This window comes from Desmodus rotundus, chromosome 10, assembly GCF_022682495.2.
Source record: "Desmodus rotundus isolate HL8 chromosome 10, HLdesRot8A.1, whole genome shotgun sequence".
Lineage (NCBI taxonomy): Eukaryota > Metazoa > Chordata > Mammalia > Chiroptera > Phyllostomidae > Desmodus > Desmodus rotundus.
This window is the reverse complement of record NC_071396.1, coordinates 23,893,514-23,920,518: the sequence shown is the minus strand read 5'-3', so window position 1 is coordinate 23,920,518 and position 27,005 is coordinate 23,893,514. Positions and strand designations below refer to the sequence as shown.

At 42.7% G+C, this 27,005-nt stretch overlaps 1 protein-coding gene across 2 annotated transcripts in view; it reads right to left on the bottom strand.

Moving 5' to 3' along the window:
• Nucleotides 1–27,005, bottom strand: part of FMN2 (formin 2) — a 266,913-nt gene that overhangs the window by 180,237 nt on the left and 59,671 nt on the right. For both annotated transcript variants that reach the window (XM_053912937.2, XM_053912938.1), the window contains 3 exons: nucleotides 23,480–23,535; nucleotides 11,788–13,409; nucleotides 9,676–9,820 (listed from right to left, as the gene is read on the bottom strand). In XM_053912937.2, coding sequence (XP_053768912.1) covers nucleotides 9,676–9,820; nucleotides 11,788–13,409; nucleotides 23,480–23,535 — 1,823 coding nt within the window. The remainder of the gene's footprint in view (nucleotides 1–9,675; nucleotides 9,821–11,787; nucleotides 13,410–23,479; nucleotides 23,536–27,005) is intronic.

Genomic DNA, 27,005 nt, shown 5'->3' with positions numbered 1-27,005 from the left:
TACAGCTTCGTTTCTACCGGTCTCCTCTGCTTCGTTATTCTCAAAGATACTACTACAGTTGTTCTGTGCAGTTGTTTTTAAAGTCAGTCAAACAAATAAAGAGGAAACATTCAGTTATGTTATCTTTTTGTAGGTAAAATGATGTTTATCGGAGCTCTTTTCTGTGCACGTGACTTCATATTACTGTGGGATCTCATTTATTTTTCAGCCTGAAGAACTTCCTCCAATATTTCTTGAAGACCTGTATCCTAGCAACAAATTCTCTCAGTTTTTGATTTTCTGAGACTGCCTTTATTTTCCCTTCGTTTCTGAAAAATCGTTTTGCTACATATCAGATGTTCAGCGAATCACTTGCGCTTTCAGCGTTTGAACATGGCACCCTATTGCCCCTTGGCCTCTGTTAATTCTGCGTCTGCTGTTAATATTGCGGGGGTTCCCTTGGATGTGATGAATCATTTTCCTCTTACTGCCTCCAATGTTCTCCCTTTATCTTTGACTTTCAGCATTTTGACGAAACTATAAACAGGTGTGGATCTCTTCATGTTTACCTACTTATTGTTCACTGAACTTAGATGTATATATTAATGTTTTTCATCAAATTTGGGAAGTGTTCAGCCATTATAACTTCAAATATGTGTCTACCTTTCGTACAATCTCTCTTCCTCTGGCACTCACTTGGGATAGACAAGGGTCACTTAATAGTATCCATATTTTTCTGAGTTCACCATTTTCCTTTATTCCCCTAGTCTCTACTGATTTTATCTTCAAATTTGTTGTTTTGTCTGCCATCAAAAATGAATTGTCAAAATAACTAGAGATTTTTTTCACTTTATTTTACTTTTCAACTCCAGAATTTTTAAATAATTTCCCTCTTTACTGATATTATCAATGTGATGTGACCTTCTCACCAGACCTTCTTTTATTTCTGAGAAATAGTTTCCTACGTCACTGGAGATCTTTAAAATGGGTGTGTTGAAATATACGTCTGTCAGTACAATATAGGAGACCCTTGAATAGTGTTTTTGTTTATTTGCTCTCTCGTATGAATCACACATGTTTCTTTTATATCTCATATTTATTTTGCTGAAAAGCTGACATTTCAGAAAATATACTGCCCCAACTCTTGACCTGGATTTCCCCACGCATGCTCCAGAGCCCACTCTTCTCACTGTTTGCTGATCTGTTTAGTGACAGCTAGACTGGGCCAGTGAAGTCTGTCCCTGCTACAGTGCGCAATGCGATGCTCCTGCGTGCACTCTCCCACCATGCTCTTATCTCTTAGGTTGGCAATTTAGAAGTCACCCCTGGGTGGCCAGGAGCCACTTATTAGTCAAAGACTGTGCCTCAGTCCTCTTAACTACTTGGGGCTTTACCCTTAAATTAGCCATTTTGTGGAGGGGGGGGAGGTCAGGCCTTAGAGGGAATTTACAGAATTTTTTCCCAGATTCAGCCAAGAACTAGTAACATAGACTTTCCCTAATTTCTCCCAAGAGGGTATAGCCTTGGTATGCACACAGTTTCCAGGCTGCCAGAAAAGACTGATACTATTTTTAAGCCTGGCTTAGGAGTTGTCCCTGCGTCAAAGTAGAATACTGGCCAGTAAAAGTTTGGACAAGAGTATGTTTAAGACTCTTGGGCCAGTGAAGCTTCCACTTGACTTTGATGAGTCTGTGAGGTTTGGGGAACGCCTTCGTGGTGTCCCATGTCTTGCTCTGATTGCTCCTGGGTGTGTGCAAGGTACGAGGTACACAGCCTTCCTGACGTCTAGAGTTGACGGCAATCCATGGAGGCCCTTCTCTGCCTCCACCCTTAGCTCTCCATGGTTGCCTGAAACACAGCTTCTGCAACAAGGGACTGGGGAAATTAGGAATGCCAGCAGCTGCCTCTTCCAAGATAAAGCCATAGCCACAGAGATAGGGCTGGAAGGAGAGGGACCCCTGTCTTCTTGGTGGCACAGGCCTGGGGTAGAGTTACCACAACACACAGTTGGGTTGGTTGGTACTGGGAGAGGTTCAAATGCCATAGACTCACTGATCCTACTGAGTTCTAGTAGATTTTTTTAAATAAATGTTTTTTTTATTATAATTTCCACCAGTTAAATGGTTGCTTTACTGGGAAGAGGATCTGCCCAGTTGCTTGTTCTGTCGATCTAGAAGGTCCACCTCTGATCTTGCTCAAGTACTTCAGACAGAGTTTCAAGTTGCAAATTCAGTAATTTTTTTAAATTCACGTATTAATGTTTAACCAAAAATTAAGCAAAAATGTCAGAAAATTTCCATTATCAACATGGCTTTGAAAATGGAACAAGTTTATATTTTGGTTTAAATGTAAAACATTTAAAATGAAAAGAAAATTAGAGACATATAATAAGACATATAATGTTCTTATATAAATATAAGAACATTAATTTTTCTTCTAAGTCTTAAATGTGTGTCCTCAAAGGATTGGAACTATTTTTCAGCTTCGGTCCCACAGAGGTTCCCTGTGAGCAAGCTGACCAGTGCCACCGGCATCACTTCCCACAGGCAAAAGGTAGGCGCTCGCCAACCATGTAAGTCCGATAAGGAATACAGTTCCCCCTTGCTCTGGAATAATCCAAAATCCTGTTGCTGTCCATGGTGAAGAAACATACATGCCCCTATGTAGTACCAAGACATCAAAATCAACTTCAGGTCTAATTTATCTAAACTCAGTCCTCACTCTTCTGTCTAGTAACAAAGGTAGAGGCTTTGTCTAGGAGGACGAGCAGGAAACACATTCAGCCAAGGGGAGTGAGTCTCAGCAGCCTGCACTCACATTCCTGAAACCCCAGACGGCAGCTTCCGGCACACTGGAGAGCCTGCTACAACACTGACTGATTTATTGTGCTTTTAAATGCGATGCAAGGGAATCGATGCATGCGCCGTTATTTTCAAAATTCTTCCCTTAATCCTCTCCACATATGCAAACAAAATAAACTACTCGGGCCCAGTTTAAATATCACCTCCTCCACACAGCCTCCCCCTAAGTCCAGCCGAAGTGCTCTAGCCAAGTCTGGGTGACCCACAGCACTTGCCCCGACAGAATTAGTTAATTATCAAAATAGTGTCTCTTGTAGGATGTTCTCTAATAATGAGCCCTCTAGAAACCTCGGTGCTGTACCTGGAATAGAGCTTCTTTTCTTTGCTGTACTCTCTGCTGACACGGATAACCCAGCTCCCATCAGACCACGAAAGGGGCGCAACACTGGAAGTAATCGGGGTCCCTCTTCCACTTAGCCTCGCGGGGCTCTCTGAGTAGCTGCTCCATCCACAGCAGCAGAATTGGGAAAACACGCTCCCACCCTCTGCTCCAAATAGAACTGAGATTCCATCAACGAGCAAAAACCTTTCCTTAGGGTTTTGCAAGAATGAGATCTAGTCTACAAAGATGATCCTAATAAGTAATGAATCTTAAAGCAACTTTCCAAACCACCTTTTCTTTGATGCCTATGGGTCATGATAACCAGGACATCCGAGCTATTAAAAGTCACTGCCCCTTTCTGTACACATAGCCCAAGAATCTTAACATCAATACATAAAGTCCAAAAGGATTAACCTTCAGCACATGACTGAATCTTGTGCAATTTCAGTGTGCAATGAATCAAATATAATTTTCTTAATATAATCTACCACGGTCAAAAATCATTAGTATAATTATACTTCCTTTTTATTATGCCATTAAGTTTTATTTTTAAGCCCTATACTTAGAAGTATAAAAAACAATACTCTGGCTGAAAAAATTTTGAAAGGAGAGGTTATTATTGTTGCATTATTTGAATTGATTGGGTATGTTCTACAAATAGTTATAGGAATAGCATCTTCAAAAAATAATAAATCTTTTAACATCTAAAACAAATCCAGATTCCACAAAACCGATGTCTAATTATAGCTTTGTATTTTGATGTGGTTTTCTATGTAAATATATTTTTAAGGCTTGCAATAGGAATGTAGTCTATTAAAAACAGATGTTACACTAAATGTTACAAAGTACCAAATGTTTATTATGTACTCCCAAAGCAAATCTAAATTGTATTATTATAAGATATTTGATGCTTCAGAAATTATCGTCTTCGGTCTAAAAGACTGAATATAAATGTGCAAATCGACCGAAATTCACCCTTGCCAGCGACAACTAGAAAAATTAACACCAATATAAAAAATTAAACTTCTGCTACTCAGATTATAACTTAGGTTATCTATCACTTGTGATAAAGCACTTTTAATTGACAAACAAATTATCTACAATCAATGAAAAGTAAAACAGAGATGCACAAGTAAAACACACACCCCTGTTTCCCGTTCGGCCGACTGCTACTTGAAGCAAACACTGTTTGCAGAACAGCATACCGGTCACCCCAACGCCCACAGGGACCGGGGAGAATTCTCTGGACGGCAATTACTATTTCATGTACACACACTTGGAGGCATTACGTTATATGGGCCCTGAGAGGAACACTGGAATAACGAATGCTGCTTTTCCCATTGTGATTACGAATTTGTACAAAACAGCAGAAAAGGCCCTTTTTTACAGGTCAGGATAAGCAAACGCAATGGAAAGATTGAACAGGATCCCAAACGTCTTAATTCCTTAACAATTACATCTGTACCAAACGGGAATTCTCAGAATTCCTTTTATTACCTCCCCTTATAATAAGTAGCCGACTCAGATATCTATTTTCCTAATCAAACTTCCAGAGGCTCAATGAAGTCCAAGAAATATTTCCCATAACTATCATGAACTGTTTTTCTCCCCCACTCTGTGGGTAAGGCATTTCAACAGAGCAGAAGAAACCCAATAAGAGGTTCATTTACGTGGCATTAAATAGAGGCACAAATATCAGGTACGTATTTAAAAAGCAGCACAGTTTCTTCTTATTCTCTTGTTAACTTCTGTGTGCAGATTTATGCTGTGGGTAGTAGGGTGCCCTACCGATTTTTAAAACATGACTAGACATTATATGCTTAAGGCATATTTTACAGAGATGGTTCCTTTTTCTGTCCTGGGGTGAACCAAAAGTGTCATCCCATGGCGTTTGGTGAGGTTTGCCGTCAGCGGTGGTACGTCTCCAGCCCCTATTTACCTGCCATGCAAACCAATGGTCCTTATTTTTGCTACTCACAGAAAGTCATATGTCTAAAGCTCACATTACTCAGGTACAGTTTTGTTTAGCTGAGCAAGTGTCCTGTTTGGTGGCATCATAGTTTATGCACTTGTAAAAATCTGTTAGAATATGGAAAAGCCTTTAAAAATGTCTCTACATACAATTTCATAAGTATAACTATAGTCACTTAACTACTGAAAATGTATGTAAATCAATACAAATTCAACTCCTCTACAGAAAATAGGTATTCTGTAGAGAGCTGGAACAACAGGCAGCTGCCACATCCACCAGCACACCAGCCTGGCCCCACACCAGCTCCTGCTAGCAAGGACGCTCCACTGGCAATACGCGTGCCCACCCTGACTCCCACCAACCCACCAAACTGGCAGGCATGTTCTACACAGAGGCCACTTCTATACGACACTACTTTTTCAAGTTCGGGAGAGAGATTTCATTTAATTCATAGGAGCAAACACAGAAAGTCAAACAAAATGGGGAGACAGGCAACTATGCCTCAAATGAAGGAAAACAACTCTGATGAAATGAAGATTAAGTAATTTGCCTGATAAAGAATTCAAAGACTGGACCCTGAGGATGCTTAACAATCTGGAGAGGAGAACAGAGGAACTCGGAGAGCATTTCCATAAAGAGTCAGAAAATATAATTAAGAACCAATCATAGATGAAGAACACAATCACCGCCATGAAAAATATACTACAAGGAATTGACAACAAATTTGTTAATATGAAGAACAGATTAGAGATCTGGAAGACAGAAGAGTGGAAATCATCAATCAGAACAGTAAAATGGCCCTGGCTGGTGTGGCTCAGTGGATTGAGTGCCAGCCTTCAAACCAAAGGGTTGCTGGTTCGATTCCCAGTCAGGGCCCATGCCTGGGTTGTGGGCCAGGTCCCCAGTAAGGGGCGCACGAGAGGCAACCACACATTGATGTTTCTATCCTTCTCTTTCTCCCTCCCTTCCCCTCTCTAAAAACAAGTAAATAAATAAATCTTAAAAAAATAAAATAATTTAAAAAAAACAGTAAAATGTAAAAAGAATTTTATAAAAAGTCAGTATAAGGGACCAAAAATAATGAGTGACATATGATAAATAAAGACAACGTGGCATGTGGTTTCCATGGTTACTATTACCATTGTCTTCATAATTACCCTGATTATAACTAGTATTGCTGCTGATGCTGCTACTGCTTGGGTTAAACTTAGCCTTTATTTGAACACACACAAGAGTCATTTTCAATGCTAATAATCACTGAGTTACCCTGACAATAAAGAGGAGACTCGGCTGAGTGTTTACTACCTCTTTAGTATTCCTTAAAAACGAACAAGTGTGTATGGGAATTGATGTTGAAACACTGACCTCATAGGAGACTATTTTCGATTTTCCTCTTGATTCCTTAAGAGATGGAGTGGTGGTGGTTGTGTTAAGTTATCGGGTTGACACTTAATGCTGATGTCTATGTGTCAAACTCATTTCGTTGAGGAGGACTGGGGCACATCCTGTTCTGATAGACTCCCATTTACCTTCTCAGCTAATCTCCTTGTGTTTCTAATGTAATTCAACATAAAGGAGGGTAAGAAGTCATCACAGAACTTAAATACGTGATTCATGAAAAAAGTGAAATGCTTCACGATATAGTTTTGGGAGGAAAAAACCACTTAGAAATACAAGATATTCATGAATAGTACTTGTTTAGGTGTGCACAGAAGAACCCTCTTTCTCTTTATGTCAGAGGGCGAGGTGCACAGCTAAGGAATCTTCCAGCATCACAACGAAAAAGTCTTTTTTGACAGAGTAAAAAGAGCACATGCACCTCATCAAATACCATTGCGTTTGACCACTGCCTAACTTTCAAAAAGACAGATCACAGAAGAATTACTTGGCTATTTTTAGATATTTAAAGAAAAACAGAATTTCTAGCTTCCAGTGAATTTAAAAATTGCTTTAAATACCTCCTTAAACATATGCCACAGCCTCGAAGGCTATTAATTTCACTGGAAATGAATCATGAGGTACCAAAATGTCTGCACATACAATCAGTATGCGTTTCCCATAAAAGGGGGAATGATTTGCATGCATCCTGAGAATACATTTTCCTCAAGCAGAATGTTAAATGCCTCAAGTAGACGGAACAGATAGGGTTTTCCTCCGAATACAACGCCATTCAATAAAAGGCGGTTTCTTCAGCAATATTTCACTTGGAAGCAGATTTTTCTCTCTCCAACATGCAGGGAAATGTACTTTATCCCTCTAGAAACAGACCTGAAATGCAGAGCTCAGTACGAATGCCCAGGCTGAGAAGATGCTTAACAAGCTCATCTGGAGTCACCATGCAGACCGTGCCCTAGACCCTGCTTGAAGCTGAAGGCAAACAGTAGCATCGCCATCAACAGGGTAAATGATCACATTGGCAAAGTCTCCCGCCTACAGTTTATGAAATGCCCACTTGCGAAATGTCTTAATGAAGGAGGCAGGTGATTGCATTCCGGTGACGTTAAGTATGGATTCACGGTTCGTAGGCAAAGAGCCCAGCTCATGCCGACGGACTGAATTTGAAATTTTGATGAGCTAGATATAAACCTATTTTTTCATTTGTTAAAATGTATTAGTTGATTTTTAGAGAGAGAAAGGAAGGGAGGGAGAGAGAGACAGAGCAACATTGATTTGTTGTTCTACTTTTTTATGAAGTCATTGGTTGATTCTTGTACGTGCCCTGATCGAGGCTTGAACCTGCAACCCTGGCATGTTGGGATGCCACTCTGACCACCTGAGCTGCCCAGCCAGGGCCGAGTCTTATTTTAGTCAGTTCAAGCCTGAATGCTATGTCCGATAAATTGGGAAACCCTATGGTCTCAAGCAACATACGAGGCATTTTCCTTTCCTGCTTTCACTTAGAAGAACAAAGTGGTGATGGGAGGTGGGAAGAGCATGGCTCACTTTCCTGAGTATTTGGTCCCTGAACGAGAGACATCCCATGCCATCTTCCCATTCATCGAGTGTAAATCATGGCTGCCACACCCTCCTCCCAAATTCCTTCCCAGACAGAGTTTGCATCTCTGACAGAATCCACAAGAAGAGAGCAATGACTCCGCCTGAGTGTGCTATATGCCGATATACCGTGGAAACGATTGTTGAAATATTCACCTGCCAGAGAACATGTGCTTTTCCATTTACCTTTGCTCCCTTCAACGCTGCCACATTGGCCAAACTGGTTATTATGAGATGAATGCTTTTCTGGTTGTTCATCTTTACTGGGCATAGTCACTGACTTTTATAAGACCTCCGTCCCTGGGTCAGCTGGTTTGTTTGTTGAACAAATATTTATTCGGTGCCTTCAATGCGCCAGGTGCTGTCCAGTTTACCAGAGCCACCGGCCCAAGGTCACCAGCCACCAGACGCAATGCCATTAAGTGGTTCGGAAAATTTCACCCGTGTAACGTTTGGGGTTGCATCATCAGACCAATAGAAAGGCCCCGGGGTGAGCCTGCCCACCCACGCACTAGCAGTTCCAGGGCTCCAACTGTCCCTTTCAAATCCAAGCCACTCCTGTCTGGAGGGAGCTGTCTGCTCAGAAATACATGTCAATGGGAACGACTCTGGGTCATACGTCTAGCTACAACTTCCAGGTCAGAGGCCAACATTTAAGGAATCACCCCATTAGGTACCATTCATCTGGGGAGACTGCTCCAGGGAAACACTGGACACTTGGGGTTTCCTGTCTCTCCTTCTCTGACCCCACAAGACTGAGCTGTTTGCCATTCTCTTGTCTCCATGCATTTTCTTGTCCCCCCAAAAAATGTTAAGAAATGTAGCTACCCCCTACATTACTTCAGGGTAAAAGACGGGCACCAAGAGCAGCACTTTCTATCTGGGCCTCATTATTCCAGGGTTTCACTCTACTTTCCTGAGTGCCTCTCTTGAGAAATTTACTACATCCTCTATGATCAAGTCCGCGGGGTGGACCAGATGAAAATACTGCTTGGGAATGTTTTTCTCCAAAGGCACTGCTCTTTCTTTTCATGACTCAAGAGTCACAGGACAGATGGAAGGGCTGGGCAGCATGGAATGGAGAGGCTGGAACTGGATACAAGGTTTTCTTCCCTTTGTCAAGTATAGTGGGACTGCGTAGCTGGGCTCCACAGGGCATCTGCTGCTGTTATAATACAGCAGAACACCAAACCCACCATCAGTGACAAACTCCCGGCCTTCTGGCTTGTCTCTCCTAGCCCGCTCTTTCCTTTCTTTCCATTCATAACGGGGCATCTCGGGCTGATGTCAATCAAATGACAACAGATGTCTAGACGAGTAATTCTGGAAACAAGCAATGGCCGAAAGGGTCACCTGGTGACGATTATTGGTTGATCTATTTGGCATACTCTCCTTTATCCACACGTTATATGATTCCAACCTCTACCATCTGCTTAAGGACTGTGGACTTCATCCAGCCCAGGAAATGATTTCAAAGTTTTTTCTAATGAAAGTTCACACTTGGACTCGAAACACGGTCCGATTTTAGAAAACACACGAGTACTCACTTGTTTAGCCTTGGTCTTGGTGATGGTGTCAGAAATCGGTTTCTTCCTTTCCTTCACAGCAGTCTTAGAAAATAATTCCTCAAACTCATGACAATCTATGGCTGGCTCTTCAATTTTCTCCCAAATAAGCGAAGCACTGGAGTCTCTAAAGTTAAGCAGAACGCCAGTTGAAAAAAACCATCAAACTGAACTGTGAGAGAGCATGGTTCAGCATAAACACGAAGGAGGAAGGGAAGAAAAGAAGGGCAGAGGAGAAAAAAAGGATGAGAAGAAGTCGGGAAGGAAGGGAGCATTGGAGGAAGGAACAGAGAGGCAAACAGGGGGGGGGGAAGGAAGGAGGAAAAGGGGAAGAATACTCCTTTGCTCTAAGACCGCCATTTCTTTTAGCAACTTGATAAGAAAGTTAAAATATTATCAATATGGAATGAAACCTTTGCCGGGAAAGAATAATTTCCAGGAATTCTCCATTATCAAGTCAGTGTATCAAAACATAAAAGAAAGAGAGAACCCTCTCCATGTGGAAGATGGAGGCAGGAAATGTTTGATATCTAACGATCCCAGCCTCGCTCATCAGCACTGTACACTACGTATGTCTTTAAAGGAAATCATTTTACGATCAGGCAGCTTTCATCTCCCTACGCTCCCATCGCACCGGTGTTACCTGACTTCACAGTAACTACAGGTTCAGGTAATGCCACCTCCAAAGGGTAGATCCATGCAGAAACAACAGCAGCAGCAAAATAACTTCATATAATACATCCGGATAAACTTATTTGGGGGCATGGCTTAAAATGATGCATCAACATACATAGGTAAACAGTAGCTACACAGAAAATGAGTGACAAAGTTAGGAGTAAACATATAGATTCGCCCCCCAATATGATTCAGTAAAGAGAAAAAATATTGCCCTGGCTGGTGTGGCCTCACTGGGTTGAGTGCTAGCCTGTGAAGCAAAGGGGTCACTGGTTCGATTCCCAGTCAGGACACATGCCTGGGTTGCGGGCCAGGTCCCCAGTAGGGGGCCATGGGAGGCAACCACGCGCGGATGTTTCTCTCCCTCCCTTTCTTCCTCCCTTCCCCTCTGAAAATAAATAAAATCTTTTAAAAAGAGAGAGAAAATATTGATATGAGAAATGAGAACAAGCTGGTGAACATCCTGCTTCTGAATCCATGCCACAGCACACAAACAAAATTCAAAAAAAGCATAAACAGGGCACGTGTTTTTGTCTCCCTGGCACGTCCCACAGCCATGTCTCACAGCACTGTCCCAGGGATCAGGGGACGCAGCCCACGGAAAATGCGTGGATAAGTAATACGGCACCAGGGCGCCTGGGGGGGAAGTATTCTTTCAGAAATATCATTCGCAACTATGATTTTAAGACTTCACACTGTGCTGCCCATCTTCTGTAAAAGTGGCATAAAATTCTCAAGGCAAAACTGCTTCACATCTAGGGCGTGGATGTGTGTGTTTTTGTGGAACACATCTGCGTAGAGAAGGACACCTGCAAACAAAATGCGAGAGCAACACATGATTGTGCCTTCAAAACGATGCAGACACCTTCGGGACTCAGTGTGGCCAAGGATTTGATTGACGTTTTTAAGCTATTATCAGTGAGGTTCTGCTGCTAGGCGGTAAGGCATGCACGCTAATAAAAATACGGGGTCTGGCACAAATAATACCCCTGTATTACAAAATCATAAGCGTGTATTTCTGTAACATGACAATATCACACTCAAGCACCCCATATGGTGTTTTAGGTGAAATGTTCAAATTAGAACTATAAATTACTATACCCCTGGTATTACCCCAGCAACCACACTCAAGCAGATGTTACTTCTGCCGGACCCTGTGTATTCCTCTGCCTTTGAAAGATCAATCAGTAACTACTTAGACAGATATCTGAACATCATCTGCATTGGCCCATATATGTCAGTTGTTTTATACTTTTGATTCTTCTGAAGAAAAGTAAAATCTTAAATAACAGCTTGTTTCACTAAATATTTTAGAGCAGTACTTAAAAACACATTAAATTGGAATTCTGCCAAGTTATAAAGGAACATGCTTCCCTCCTATTGACAAACTTTGCAAAGATGAGCTCCCGTTCGTGTTACCTTTTACTGTGCAGTTGAATTCTCGTCCAGTACAGAGGCTTCATTGGTCGACAAGGCTCTATTGGCTGCTTCCTACTCCCTTTGTCCTGGTTCATCCCTAATCCAAACCAGCCCGTTGGCATCGGAGGGGGAAGAAATCCACACACTTGCGGTGCTGGTAAAGTGCTACTCCCAACTTGGGCGGGGAGCGGAGGGCCAGATCCAGGAAGCAGAGCGGGTGGGGGTGGGGGTGAGGGGACGCCTGTTCCCGGACCCGGAGGAGGAGCCGGAGCAGGTGGAATACCCACACCTGGCAAAGGAGGAGGTGGGGGAATTCCCACTCCGGGAAGAGGAGGGGGAGGGGGTATCCCCATTCCAGGAAGAGGTGGGGGAGGAGGTATTCCCACACTGGGAAGAGGAGGGGGAGGAGGTACCCCCATTCCTGGAAGAGGTGGGGGAGGGGGTACCCCCATTCCGGGAAGAGGTGGGGGAGGAGGTACCCCCATTCCGGGAAGAGGTGGGGGAGGGGGTACCCCCATTCCTGGAAGAGGAGGGGGAGGAGGTATTCCCACACTGGGAAGAGGTGGGGCAGGGGGTACCCCCATTCCTGGAAGAGGAGGGGGAGGAGGTATTCCGACACTGGGAAGAGGAGGGGGAGGGGGTACCCCCATTCCAGGAAGAGGAGGGGGAGGAGGAGGAGGTACCCCCATTCCGGGAAGAGGAGGGGGAGGAGGTATTCCCACACTGGGAAGAGGTGGGGCAGGGGGTACCCCCATTCCTGGAAGAGGAGGGGGAGGAGGTATTCCAACACTGGGAAGAAGTGGGGGAGGGGGTACCCCCACTCCGGGAAGAGGAGGGGGAGGAGGTATCCCCTCACCGGGCAAAGGTGGGGGAGGGGGTGGCAGCATCTCTGTACTGGGCACAGACGGAGGTGGAGGGGCTGCAGTGGTACTGAGGGGAGGCAGAGGGGGCGGGGGAGGCACCACGCCGAGGCCAGGCATGGAGCTGGAAGACCCAGTGCAAGGCAGAGGCGGCGGGGGTGGGATGCTCAGGCCGTCCTCAAAGGCTGATGAAACAGACTGTCCGCGGCCAGTGTCAAGCTCAGTCTGAAGAGAAGGCTGGGAAGACCCCGACGTGACCTGTGCCTGACCGTCTGACCGCGGCAGGGGCGGAGGCGGTGGAGGCCCAGTGGACTGATGTGCACTGAGTTGTACTGATATTTGCCCTGGAGACACCATCAAAGAAATCTCTGAACAGAATTTTGTCTGAGGTCCAGAAGGTGGGGATGACGCAGCCGTGACTCCACTTTCAGCCCCTGGTGGCCAAGAGGGATGCTCTGGCAGTGTAGCAGCAGAAGGCAGCGCCGGTAGCCCCCCCTCCCCTGTTGGGGACGTCTGGATCGACTGTGCCCGTAAAAGCCTTTGAGGCTGTACATCCTTTTGTCCTAACCTGAGAGCTTCCAGGCAGACCTCTTCCGAGGGCGCCACTCCGTTCTGGACCCCGGGCTGGCAGCTGGCCACGCCCGTGTCCACAGCTGGGTACTGCTTCTCTAGTTCGGCGATTTTGGTCCTCAGGTCCTCAATGGTCTGTTCCAGCTGCTGAATTACAGTTGCCTGTCCCTCGGACTTCATGTCCACAACTTCCTAAAGGGCAACAAAGACAGAGTTAAACACAAAATCAGGAAAACAGATTTGTTAATTTCCAGAAAGATCTCTCCACCTTCCAATTCCAAAGGGGTTTTACACACATTACTGGAAAATCCTACAGCCTGTGCTTTCTCCGATTTTTTAAATGACATCACTGAAGACAAGCAGACCACTGAGAATATCAGGGAGGAAAATCCGGAGGATTTTCTCGTGCAGGATCACCTCTCTTTCCTGCCTAGTAACGTTTGCTACTGGCATGTTCCCATACGCACCCCAGCAGGGGATCGAACCCGCAACCTTTTGGTGGACAGCATGACACTCCAACTAACTGAGCTGACTGGGCCAGGGCAGAAAGAGACTTCTTAAGTGGAATCCACTTGAGACCATTTGGCAGTTACATTGGATTGGCTGTCCCAACCTCCAGCTCCCTCTCCTTCTGTGTGTAGAAGTGGGAAGAAAAACTACACGTATAGACCCCCTCGTAGCGGGGTTCCTCCCATGCGATGCAGCCATACAGAGATTTTGGAAGTGGAAAGAGGTCGGGGCACAATACTCCAGTGAGCCTTCGCTGTTTCGTGAGGACCAGTGCCACCCTAACGTGACGCTGCTCTCCAATGCCAAGTGGGAGGTTAAGTGGTTTTAGCCTTCCTAGTATATTAGTTGAATATGATTCTTCAGAAAGGCTTCAGCCTAGAAGTAGATCTTTCAAACTTTTTAAATTTTCCATGAAAGAACAAATTTTATACAGTAAGCCTTTCTGGTGATTCTATCTACCATGGTTCCTGGCTCCTTCAACAAAGACTGACGGATATAACCACGTGCTGATATTTCAGAATCAATTATAGAGAAAAAAGGCTCTTTCTGCAAGCAGCCTGCAGAGAGGTCTCAACCGATTCACAGCTCACTTGACCTAGAAAACCCACCACCATCACGCAAAGCAAGAGGTTCAAATAGTCACGTTCACTTTAAGAACATTCATGAAACTGCCATCAAGGGAATGTACGTGGGAAAAGCCACCAAGTATCTGAAAGATGTCACTTAATAGAGGCAGTGAGTGCCAGTACATTTTTGCAATGGTGGAGCTGGTAGGTGTGCCCGGGCTGGACACAGAATCAACGGCCCAAAGAGATAATTAGCCCAAAGTGCTAATTTTTTGCTGCACATGTTTAAAACTGCAGAGGGTAATACTGAACCTAAGGAGTAAGTTGTAGATTCTCTGGTCACTGAGCACATCCAGGTAAACGAAAGCCCCAGCATGCGCTGCCAGGCTTACAGCCCTCCAGGTCAGCAAACCCACCCATGAGCTGCCCTTGCAACACTGAGATGATCCTTACTGTGAAAGAACAGACTTTCTCAAGCAGAACAGGAGACTGGACTGAAGAAAAATATATCCCAGTAAAAATGAGCAGCAGCCCTGACTGGAGTGGCTCCGTTAGTTGGGCAGCACCCTGAGAAGTGAAAGGTTTCCGCTTCAATCCCCAGGTAGGGCGCATGCCCGAGTTGAGGGTTTGGTCCCAGTTGGGGCACATACGAGGGGCAACTAACCCATCAATGTTCCTCTTCCTCTCTTTCTCCCCTCCTTCCCCTCTTTCTAAAAAAAATTTTTTAATCTTTCAATGAGGAACAAAAACTTGTAGCCTAGGAGTAAGTGTAGCATAAAATAAATGCAAATAGAACTTCTTAAAAACTGTGGGAAGAGGATTATTTTTTCCCTAAAAGGATATTAAAAATTAAGTATCACACTTTATTCTAAAAATTTAATTATAATGGCAAACAAGAACAAATTGTTAGAATTAAAATGACTCATTAATTTTCATCGCTGCAGATTTTCCAACAAAAGTATAAAATGTCATGATATATGGCATCTTTTATGAAAAGATGGTCAATTTCTGTAGCATTTGAGAACTTCATCAATTTCCCCAGTGGCCTCTGCCAATTCTTCGATATGCAAATTAATTTTTAACATGTCTGCCGTATCATCGTCCTTAACAAATTAACTCTGTCCTGTGCTCATTCATGGCTTTGCATGTGATTCCGGTACAAACGCCTTCCCTGACGTCAGGTCATTCTACAACTTCCGCAAGATGAACAATTTCACCTCTCACTGCATTTATAGCGTGTGGTTTACAACTTCCACAAGTAGCTGATACACTGCCCCTGCCCCACCTAAACCATGCAGGAAATCACAGACAGACTGTTAAATGCACAGGAACTTGGAGTTGTACCTAATTTTGTAAGTGGTCGGTTTATTAGAGTATGTTGTTGTGTATTTTACTCATTTTTTGAACAAGTGACGATTGAGGGCACTTAGAGAATAAAAAGTTAGAACATAAAGAATTGACATATTCCATAGGCTTCGTAGGTTTTCAAGTGCAATATGCAGTAAGAACTAGAACTAAGAAATGGCAGAGGACATAGATAAGAAAACGAAATTCAGAAACTGAAACTATAATAGAGACAGCAATGCTGGCCTTGTGATACCAAGAAGCTGGTAAAGTCGAAGACTCCATGAAGATAATAATAAACAGATTGCAAAGGCAAAAGGCTGGAGTTTTTATAGAAAACTGTTTTTATAAGATAATTATTCTATATCAAAAACACAGGGAAAAAAAAAGTTGAAGTGAGACTACTCCTTACATTATTCCGACTGTAGACAACAAAAACTGAATTTGCTAAAATCTTTATTCTTCTCTGTGACCCTATCTTTACCTGCAAAATCACAGCCCTAAATCAACATTACAATCTGCCTTTTCCATTCCAGGGGAAAATAGCCTTTAAGTTCATCTCAGATCTTAACTGACTAGCCTGGAAAGTAAGGCTAGCCCTCCATTCTTACAGAATAGCCAAATGTATGTAGGATTTGGGGTCCTGAATGTAGTTAAGAGTCTTCAAAGAATCTTATCTGGCCTTCCTTATCCAGGGCCATCAGACAAGGGCTGGCTGGCTCTCAGAGAGGCCAATTTACAGTCCCCGAGGCCTTATCTGCAGAGCTCTCTAGAGAAAGCTGCATTGCTTGTCAACAGTAAGAGCTGATTTCTACACAGGTTATATATGCGTTTTTTTCAGAGGTTTATAAAAAGTTTACATGGTAAATATTATCAAGCAAAAATGCTGTCTATTCTCTGGCCGCTTCAGCAAGCATCCTGCCCTCGGGGCCCACCCACAGACAGAGCCGACTGAATCTCGAAGAGCCTGCCAGGCACTCTGGTGTCCACAGAAAGACCTCAGGTTGGGAGCCTGGTCCCCTGTGGCATGTGCCTGGTACTTAATCTTCCATCTCTTCAGGGTCCAACTAGACAGATGCCTATCAGATTCTCTAAGGACTTAACATTAGAGAAATGTGCTTTTGTTTTTTTCTACACTTTTCAAAAAGACTCTCAGAATTTCCAGTAATTGTGTGAGTTTTATTTACCCCACGCTAGTAATTCTCGCTCTTAAAAATGAAAATAAGTGAGTTTTTGAAAGGAGGAGAGGAAAAAAGTGATCTTTGTTATTTTGTACAGAATTTACGTGGGCGCATCCTTACAAATGGAGGAGACGTAACTAGCATAGTCAGTCAACACAGGATATGATACACTTTGTATGTTGCCAATTTTAACATTATTTGTATTTAAAATCAAACATCTAAATCACGATAAGGGGTAGAGGCTGCCGTCCGGCTTTGGCTGCACAATATACACAATAAGTCAGTGAAAACCCCTCCATTCCTGGATAGTCTTATCTGGGGGTGGCGATGGTTAGTTCTCACCGATTGTTCGAACATTTGCATGTCGAGAAATGCAAGTTGCCACTGAAAAATAAAATGTTCGCCAACAATATTTTTATTAAATACAAGATTATCTGATTCCTAGGAAAAGAAAACATTACCATAACATTAAGGCTAAAACGCAGAAAGGAAGCCAAGATACACTCAAGTAAAGCTTTTGCTGAAAAGTTAATTCGTTCATCTTTGAGACTTTATTATATTACATAAGCGGGATCCTTTCAGAGCCTAGGATATAAAAACCGCTTATTGGTCAGTTAACACTGTGAGAATTTATTTTGTAAATGCTAATAAGATACGTAATTAATTTTCTACCCTATTCGGATTTTCAAGTTCAGCCAAATTCTAAGGCCCCATTACTGGCGAGTTAGAACACCTCTAGATGTTTGTAAAATTTGAATCCTGCTCTTCACAGAAGCATATAAATTCTCTATTTGTCATATTTTGCATTCTAACACATTCCAAGGTTTTGGAACAAATCAACAGCATTCCAGATTTTTCGATAAAACAGCACATGCTTGATATGATCCTAAAGGAAAGGAAATGCAGATTTTAAATAAGATCATATACAAATACAAAGCACAATCAATTTCAAGTTTGAAAGGGATTTTCAAGAAAGAAGGGACTATCAGAAAACATGGTAGGCGTTCAGTAACTTACTTAGGATTCCTTAAAGTAGAACCCATTATGAAGGGGAAAAGTTTCACACACAGAGACTAAAAATGGCCTCTCTAGAATCCTCCCAATGAAACGGATGATAATTATTGAAATGGTGGTCTATTTGAGCTGGAAAGAATATGACAAGCCTCTTCTGGTTTTCTGGTCCCTTCAACGCACTGACGAGCAATGGGCCGTGATGGGGAACAGGGTAAGTTAGAAATCAGAATCCCCTGCATCACTTTCAAAGTCTCTTTCCCAACATCGTAACTGGTCATTTGACCAACGGGCCAAGTCAGCCTTCATTAGCAAATAACAATGGAAGTAATACAGGACGTGTCTGGGGAAAGAGCCTCCAAAAATGGAAATAAACAGCCTTTTTGCCTCCCTCATATCTTCTGTTTTCTCCTTAGTTATCTGAGCTACAGTGTGGCAAGATCCTATACCATGCTGTAAAGCAATATGCTCTTTAGTTGTCCCAGTGCGTGCAAGGGGAACACTATTTTATCACGGTTTTACTTCCGTTAATAATCTATGGATGTACGGTGCAACTCAGTTTTTCACCCAACTATTCTCTAACACAAACCCCATGAAAAACTTCATAGAGGACAAAGCCTCGGAAACATGAAGTGGAATGGACGAGGCATGCAAAGGCTGGAGCTGCCGCCGCGGACCCCACTTCGCTCGGCTGGAATTGCTGTCGCAGGGACTACCTGAGCTCTTCCTTACCGCCCAATTCACTCCGGCCTCGGTCTCCACGACGAATCGGAGGCCCCAATCTCTCCTTCCTTCTTAAAATCCTGCCCACCCCCGGCTGGCTTCTCTAGTTTTACGTTCTCTCCTGACCATGTCTTTTTCTGTTCCCTCCTTGGATTTTTTGGGGGTGGGGAGGGGATAGGGTACCAAACCCATAGTGACTGCCAAGAGTGTCCTTGGTCCACTGTCCTCTGTCTACACCCTCGGAGAGCTCATCCAGTTTTGTATCTTCAATCTCTCATCTCTGCACCAATGATTTCCAGGCTTCCCTCTCCCATTGATACCTCACTTCCATTTTGGGACTGCTTAGCTATCGTTGCTACAGTTTTATCTCGTTTTTAACTGAGGTATAATTGACATATATCATTGCTATTTGATTACCCTACTTTTTCCTTAAATTGAAAACGCATCTTATCCTCCAAGCAAATGTCACGCCCAGCCCTGCTTCACACGCACCGTCGGCTGCCCTACTCCACACTATTCACATCTGTTTCCGCGATCTGTTGCTAAATAAAGATGTTTCTGAAACTAATAATAAATTATAGTGAGTGATCACTGATTAAAGAGCACTATACCAGATACTTTACAGAGAACCAATGGAAAGGAATATTCGATTTCTCAAGTAAGTCTGCAAGCCGATGGGGCATTGAGGGGCCCCAGGAAGGCCGGTGAGAGCAGGATCTTAAGGGGAGAGTTTTAAGCCAACTTCAAAGGAAATTAAAACTGGACTGAGATAGGATTTTGCCAGTTATCTCAAATCTTAAACACTTTTCTGACTTTTGATCATCTATTTGCATATGAACTATACAACATACGGACAAGATGGCTGATATTGCTGTATTCCTTTTTATTATCCAGCCCTTTGTAATGTACATGGCTATTCACAATTAGTACATTTCATAATGTCTAGAGATCCAGCTTTCAATTGCCTGATATATTATTACTTCTTACCCAAAGCTAGTGTTCTTAAAGATCAAATTTTATTCTATTTACCTATCAACTAGTCCATTTGCATTAGAAAAAATGTCAAGAGTTTTAAGAAAATACTTCAAAACACATGTTTTACATATAATTTCAAAAGCAAAAAAATTATAAAACTGAGCGGTAACCAGCTTTTCTACCATATACTAATCTTGAAGGAGAAGCAAGTATTATTAGAAAAAACATACACGATATTTGGCTATTTATTTATTGTAGAATGTAAAGGTATTTCCAGTTTAAATAGTATATTGAATACCAAAGAATAAAAAAGTCAGTGGAAAGACAGTCCTACTTTGGTTTTATAAAATAATTCTTTAGACAGCAGATTTTCAGAGCATATTACTTGAAATGACAATGATCAGCAAGTGAGGTCTAAGGAATGCAGTTTTATTTTACAGCTTCCTGATTCCATAGGGCCGACCACAAAGCACTGCAGGGGCCACGCCAGGTCCTTCTTTCCTTCTTTCGGGTCCACCAGCTGCATTTGCTTTAAGCATCAGACTCTCTGGCAGCCCCACAGGCTTCCACTCCTCGTAGTTGGGAAAAGGCTTTCTGAGTCATGTGTTTTTTCTAGGGATAGAGGGCTCTCAGAATTATTAACTACAGGGAGAGAGTAGAAGGCAAAACTCATTCGATGCATTCCAGGGTGCTCAGATGGAGAGAGCAGGTGCCTGAACTCCCAGCTGAAGGAAAACTTAGAGGGCGCCTCCCAGCCCTGCCGCCGCCTCTGACTAAGCAGTCCCCGGAATCTAGCAGCACCACCGCAGAGAAACGAGGCGGCCTCAGAGGGACCAGGAAAACCACCGTTTTCACCACTCCCGCTGCAGTGGTGATTTACAGAGATACAGAACTGCCATCTAGCGGCGAAGAAGAAAAATAGCAAGGTGAATTGCGTGGAAAATAAAATTGTAATTTTATTTTTAGAATAGTAGTGAAGCACACCAAAGTATAGGAAAAGTTCAAAATGTCTAGGGGAACTAACGAGTCTTTGCCTCTAAAATGTATCTTGACATCTGATTCTTATAAATGGTATAGTTGAAATGTAATATAATGACTTTTCAAATAAACTTCTTATCTCGTCCACCTGACAGTTTTGGTGAGAGATAGGATTAAGGAGCCATAGGACAATTACCCACATGAAAGTATAGTTTTTCTCACAGTGGAGAGAACACGAGGTATAAAACCAAACAGAGCTATGTTCAAATCCTCCCTCTTACCCTTTATCTATTTTGTAGACATTAAGCCAGTTAACTTCTATAAACAGGATTTTCTGTATCAGGTAAATATAAGTTATAACAGTTACCTTAAGGAACTGTTATAAGAATTGCTAAATACAATAAGAATAGGTGTACAGTAGATTGGTAATCAATTTTAGTTTCCTGTATCACTTTTATGGCCAGTTACTCTCACAAAACACACACACGCCACCTACGAAAGAAGTGGACCATGAAATAAACTTAGGACAAAGGGGTCAGTAACTCCAAAAGTAAATAACGTCATTGCTGAGTGCTTAACCTCAATGGCTTACAATCATTTTACCCCTCAATTAGTTCATTGTATTTCCTGGCTTCTAGACACTTAGGTGACAACAAGAAAAGAAGATATAAAGCTTAAATCAATAGATTCGTTGATGCTTCAGTGTCTAAGCCGTAACATCAAATGTCTTAAAATCACTCAGCTCATCAAGTTTTCTGCTTATCACAGCTCACCAAAACCAGAAAGTCACTACAGTCTTATGCACGTGGATATATATATTAAAGTATTACATTACAGCTGGAATATTACTTTATAGAGCAATGTTGTCCATGTTTTATCACTATTGATAGCACAGATTACTTGTCCAGGTTTCCTTTGGTGCTATCATACATGAGGTCTGTCCAGAAAAAGTCCAACCACCGTTAATATAATGGGAACGGTTTGCGTGACATCGATGTAGCGTGGGAGCCAGGGAGAGGGGACTGGAATGAGCATGCATGAACAATGACGACTTCACTGGTCAGTGGAGGTGGTAGATGCAGCTGAGTGAGCATGTGTCCTGTGTGGCCGTCACATTCAAAATATGACTGAGTTGAGTAGAGCCACGGATCTGCACCAAATTTTGTGTTAAGCTTGAACATTCCTCCACAGAACCTATGCAGTGATTCAAAAGGCCACAGCTACGGGCAACTGCTGACTGGCAGCTTCATCACGACAACGTGCCTGCTCGTGCATCACGTCTTGTGCAGAGTTTTTTGGTGGAACATGAAATCACCCAGATGACTCAGCCCCCCTACAGCCCAGATTTGGCACCCTGCGACTTCTGGCTTCTCCGAAAACTAAAATCACCTTTGAGAGGGAAGAGATTTCAGACCATCAGTGAAATTCAGGAAAATACGACGGGGCAGCTGATGGCGATTGGGAGAACCATGTGAGGTCCCAAGGTGCCTCCTTTGAAGGGGACTGAGACATCATTGTCCTATGTACGATGTTTCTTGTATCAATAAATGTCTCTATTTTTCATAGCACATGGCTGGATACTTTCTGGACAAGCCTCGCGGAGCAAAGAATTTAGCAACATATGCCTTGGAAATAAGAATTTAGAAACATCTAACACAGTATCTTAAATCACAACGTAGTTGTGACCCCTCACCAAAAATTTTTAAAGCTGAAAAACAACTAGAGAACATTTTGAGGGCGCTATTTTTCTTCATTATTTCTGACTTTATTTCTCTTTACCTCTTTTTATCTCTCTTCTTCTTCTTCCCATTGGCTAACCACCACAAGTCCCATTAAATGACCATTGGCTGAGTCCACCACACAACAAAAAAAGGGAAAAAACTGGGAAAACCTGTTTTATGACACTATCCTTAAGAACATCTTTCCTCTTGCAATAATGGTCAACCTAGTTTTTGAAACGCACCAGTGAATTATAAAATGAACTTCCGGACCAATGTTATATTCTCATTTGTCCTCCAGGGGGAGCACAACTTTCATGTATGATTCACAACTGTTTTTTTTTTTTTTAAAAAAAAAGGGAAATCATTTTATGCTCAGAAAATTCTCAAAAACCATCAGATTCTTTAAGTTTACAGAGAAGCACACTCAGCCCCAAATAGCCTGTGATGTTGTGCACACCAACTAGACACAGAACTAAGCCTAGAACCCAGGCACGGGTCTTCTTATTAACTGCTAGACCACATTTGAGAGAACCGGCGCTCTTCTTTCTTAGTAATTACCTTACAATGTCTAACCCTAAGTTATTTTCAAAAGCATAGTTGGAAGGATGTATAAATACAATTTTTAAATGGTTTTCTGTCCAAAAGAGCAATTGCTATCCACAATTATTATTCTATATAAGCGTTTCCTTTCTTGAAGGGTTTTTGGTTTGTTTATTTATTTTTATTTTTTTAGTAGTAAGTCCTTTTTGGTACAAGAAAAAAACCCATACAATTTGTTGCCTTTTTAGTAACTGAAAAAAAAGTTTCTGTGCAAATTAAATAGACGCTAGCTAATGTTTCATCCACCAAAGCAACTGAAGAATATTACTTGATTTTAGAAACCCTCTGATGGACTTTTTTAAAAAATCATATCCACGTGACTATGAGGTTGGCCAAGCCCATCTCCACATACATTTCCTGGGGGGCCACCGTGTCCTGCCAGAGCCAGCTGTCGGAGGCCCAGCTCAGGATGGATATAGAACGATGCAGCTTCTGCAAAGCTTGCTCTCAGTTCCACTTCAAGGGTGATTTTCTGTGCAGAGTCTAAACGGAAGAAGACATCCCTTCTTGCCAGACGGAATCCCTGGACAGACTGAGAGAACCCAGCAAGTGTGACCTGGCTAGCTGGGCAGATAAAAATAAGCCAGGGCCTGTCACAGTTTTGAAACAAATAAGAGAGAAAGGGATGTGACATCCTAATGAGATCTCCTTACCTGCTGAACGGCGTCTGAACAACTTTTCAGAGTTTCCGGAACAGCAGACTGCAACTCTGGGTTGGAAAGGAAGAAGACAGTCAATATATTAAAGACCAAATTTTTCCCTTTCTTCAATCAGAAAGCAAAATGAACTAATATCTTTAACCCTAAGTACCCAAAACCACCCAGTTTATCTTCCAATTATACTTTTTGTATGTCTAATGAGAATAGGACCGCTTTTCAGTATGTAAAACACATATGAGGTCTGTCCAGGAAAAGTCCAGCCATTGTTAGTATGACAAGAACAGTTTGCATGACATTAATGTCACCCGGCAGCCAAGGAGAGTGGACTGGAATGCACATGTGTGAACAATGGTGACTTCACTGTACTAGTCATTGAGGGTCAGTAGACACTGTTGAGTGAACATGTGTACTGTGTGGCCACTGCATTCAAAATGACTGAGTACAGCAACAAATCTGCATCAAATGTTGCATTAAGTTTGAACATTGGGGCAGGCAACCAGGTCTAGGACTATGGAAAAAAGCTAGGAAATGTATGCATGTGTAACGTGAAAAACTGTTTGTGTTCTACCAGTTCTGTCCTCCACAGAACCTATTCAGTGACTCAAAAGGCCGCAGCTACGGGCAACTGCTGACTGGCAGCTTCATCACAACTGCAGGTCCTCTCGTGCATCACGTCTCGTGCAGAGGTTTTTGGTGAACCATCAAATCACCCGGATGACTCAGCCCCCCTACGGCCCAGATTTGGTGCCCTGCAACTTCAGGCTTTTCCTAAAACTAAAATCACCTTTGAAAGGGAAGAGATTTCAGACCGTCAAAGAGATTCAGGAAAATTCAACGGGCAGCTGGTGGTGATTGGGAGAACTGTGTGAGGTCCTGCTTTGAAGGGGACTGAGGCATCATTGTCCTGTGTACAGTGTTTCTTGTATTTTGTACCTTCTTCAATAAACGTCTCTATTTTTCATAGCACATGGCTGGATATTTTCTGGACAAAACTCGTATATAGTGACTAATATTCATGTCGTTACTTATTTTAAAATTAGAATAGACCTATGCCCTTCTTGACACATCAGTCATAATTACTTTTCTCAACTGCTAGTTTCTATTTTGCACCAGAAAAATACCTGCTAAGAAATTCATTTTTTATATTCTTCACTTAGCTTAAGTCTGCACAAGGACGGAACCCAGCTCATCAACCTTGAAGGATGGGATCTCAGATGCTTATCTGTTTATTGACAAATTACCTTCTGATTTCAGTGAGGGATAATGAGCACTGTCCCTAAGAGGCACTGGGTAATAAGGGATTTTGATCCTTAGGTCCATCGCTCTGCAATTTATGAGCCTGCTGATACTTCACGCTGAAAAACCTAAGGGATAACCCAGCCCAAGGTTTTCTTTTTAAGCTAGGGGACTCGCTTCTAGAATAGTGCCTGGCACACAGTAGGTATTTACCATACGGGTATTGTAGGAGGGAATAAAAGAAGTGATCGAGACAACAACCCAACCACGAAAGTGGGTGATTTGAGGAGGAAGGAGAGAGAATTGGTAACAGGCAACGTAGACACCACTTTGCCATTAGCTACTCCCTGCCCCTCGGCTGAGAGTAAATCTTTCAAAATAAATCATTGAGAATAGCGTGAATTAATCACCAACAGATATCGCTGTGATGATAGAGTATTAACAAGTGGCCTTAAAATACAACCATTTTCCCAAATAGTATATGCCACTGAGTTCATCCAAATGGAATTCTGTCTTATGCTCACAAATCTGAACTCTGACCTTAACACCCGAGGAGCCAATTTTGAATAAATATCTTCAATGTCAAAGCAAGCCAACAGTATTAAAGCAAACTCTGGAACGCTTTTCTTTTCTGCTCTTAGTCACCACCAACCTCCGACGCCCCCAAATACAACAGACCCAAGACAGGAGCCTGGGGCTTTGAATCGATGGAGAAAATTCTCTTACTGTTTTTGCTATCTAGACAGAACTGGTAGAACACGAGCAGGTTTTCACGTTACACATGCACACATTTCCCAGCTTTTTTCCATAGTCCTAGACCTGGCTGCCTGCCCCAAAAAGCAACCTTCTGGGCTCTGATAGTAAATAAGAATGTGTGCGGTTTACCAGAACAAGAAGCTCCCAAGATGCCTCAGTCAGTATTCTGAACACTACACCTCAACTCTCAGCTCATTCAATGGCGAGCGGAATCGAATTCATTCTCCCATCCCGATCCCTTTCACTAGACTTTTTATTCCCATGAATCCGTGCGTTACAACATCCAAGGGAAACGTATCAAAATGCTCTCTTCGAACTCCTAAGCCACACTACAGACGTTGTGGAGGGTGTAGGATTCGAGATGAATGAGATGCACAGAGTAACTGCACTAAAAATCAAGGACGGTGAAAGGGAACGGTTAGGAGCAGAAAGAGAAATGAACATTAGGAAGGAAAATAATAGAGAATAAAAGTGAGCACGCGAGAGAAAAGGAAGTGAGGAAAGAGCAATAGGAGAGCGAAGCCTGAGAAGGCAAACACGGTTTGAGCAGAAAGCTCGTGGAGCACATGGTGAGTAAACTGCCTTCTGTTTGGTCCTCTCTTTTTCTCTCTCTGTTCCAGTATTTGCAATCTTTTACTTTTTTATGTGAGAATAGTTGGTATAGAACCTTATACGAGTTAGATTAGTTTCAGGTGTACCATATAGTGACCCAACATTTCTATACTTTCCCGTGTGATCACCCCACTAATTCTAGCAATCACCTGTCACCATGTGTTTACCACAATATTATTGACTAAATTCCCCTTTCCACCGGTCTCCTCACCCCCTCCCTTCTGGTAACCCCCTCTTTGGTCTCTGTGTCTATGAGTCTGTTTTAGCTTTGTTTGCTTTGTTTTGTTTTGTTTTCCACGTATAAGTGAAACCATATGGTATTTGTCTTTGTCTGACATTTCATTCAGCATAATACCCTCTAGGTCCATCCATGTTGTTGCAAATAGCAAGATTTCATTCTTTTTCATTGCTGCATAATATTCCACCGGGTACATGTAGCGCATCCTTATCCATTTGTCAGTGATGAACACCTAGTTCGCTTCCATATGTCGGCTACAGTAAATAATGCTGCAGTGAGCATAGGGGTGCGTATATCTTTTCAAATTAGTGGTCTCGTTGCCTCGGACAAATACCCAGAAGTGGGATTACTGGATCATACGGTATATCGAGTTTTAGTTTTTGGAGGAATCGCTGGCTTCTGAGCTGGCTCAAGTCTATAGCCACTTGGCAGGTGTATTTGAGAAATCCGCTTAGTGTGAACATCCGCCTTAGAATGATCACCCCCCATCCAAACTTGGCGGCGTGTGTTACCGACACTCCTCTCCCAGGATCCAGGACACTTTTGGGGAACTGCCTTCTACTCAGTTCTGGGACTGCCAGACCATTCTCATTAAGTATTCACCAACTGGGGTGGCTGTTTTTAAAGAGGAACCAGTGAGAGCTCTCTCAAGGGTACATTTAAAACTGCCAACTGTGC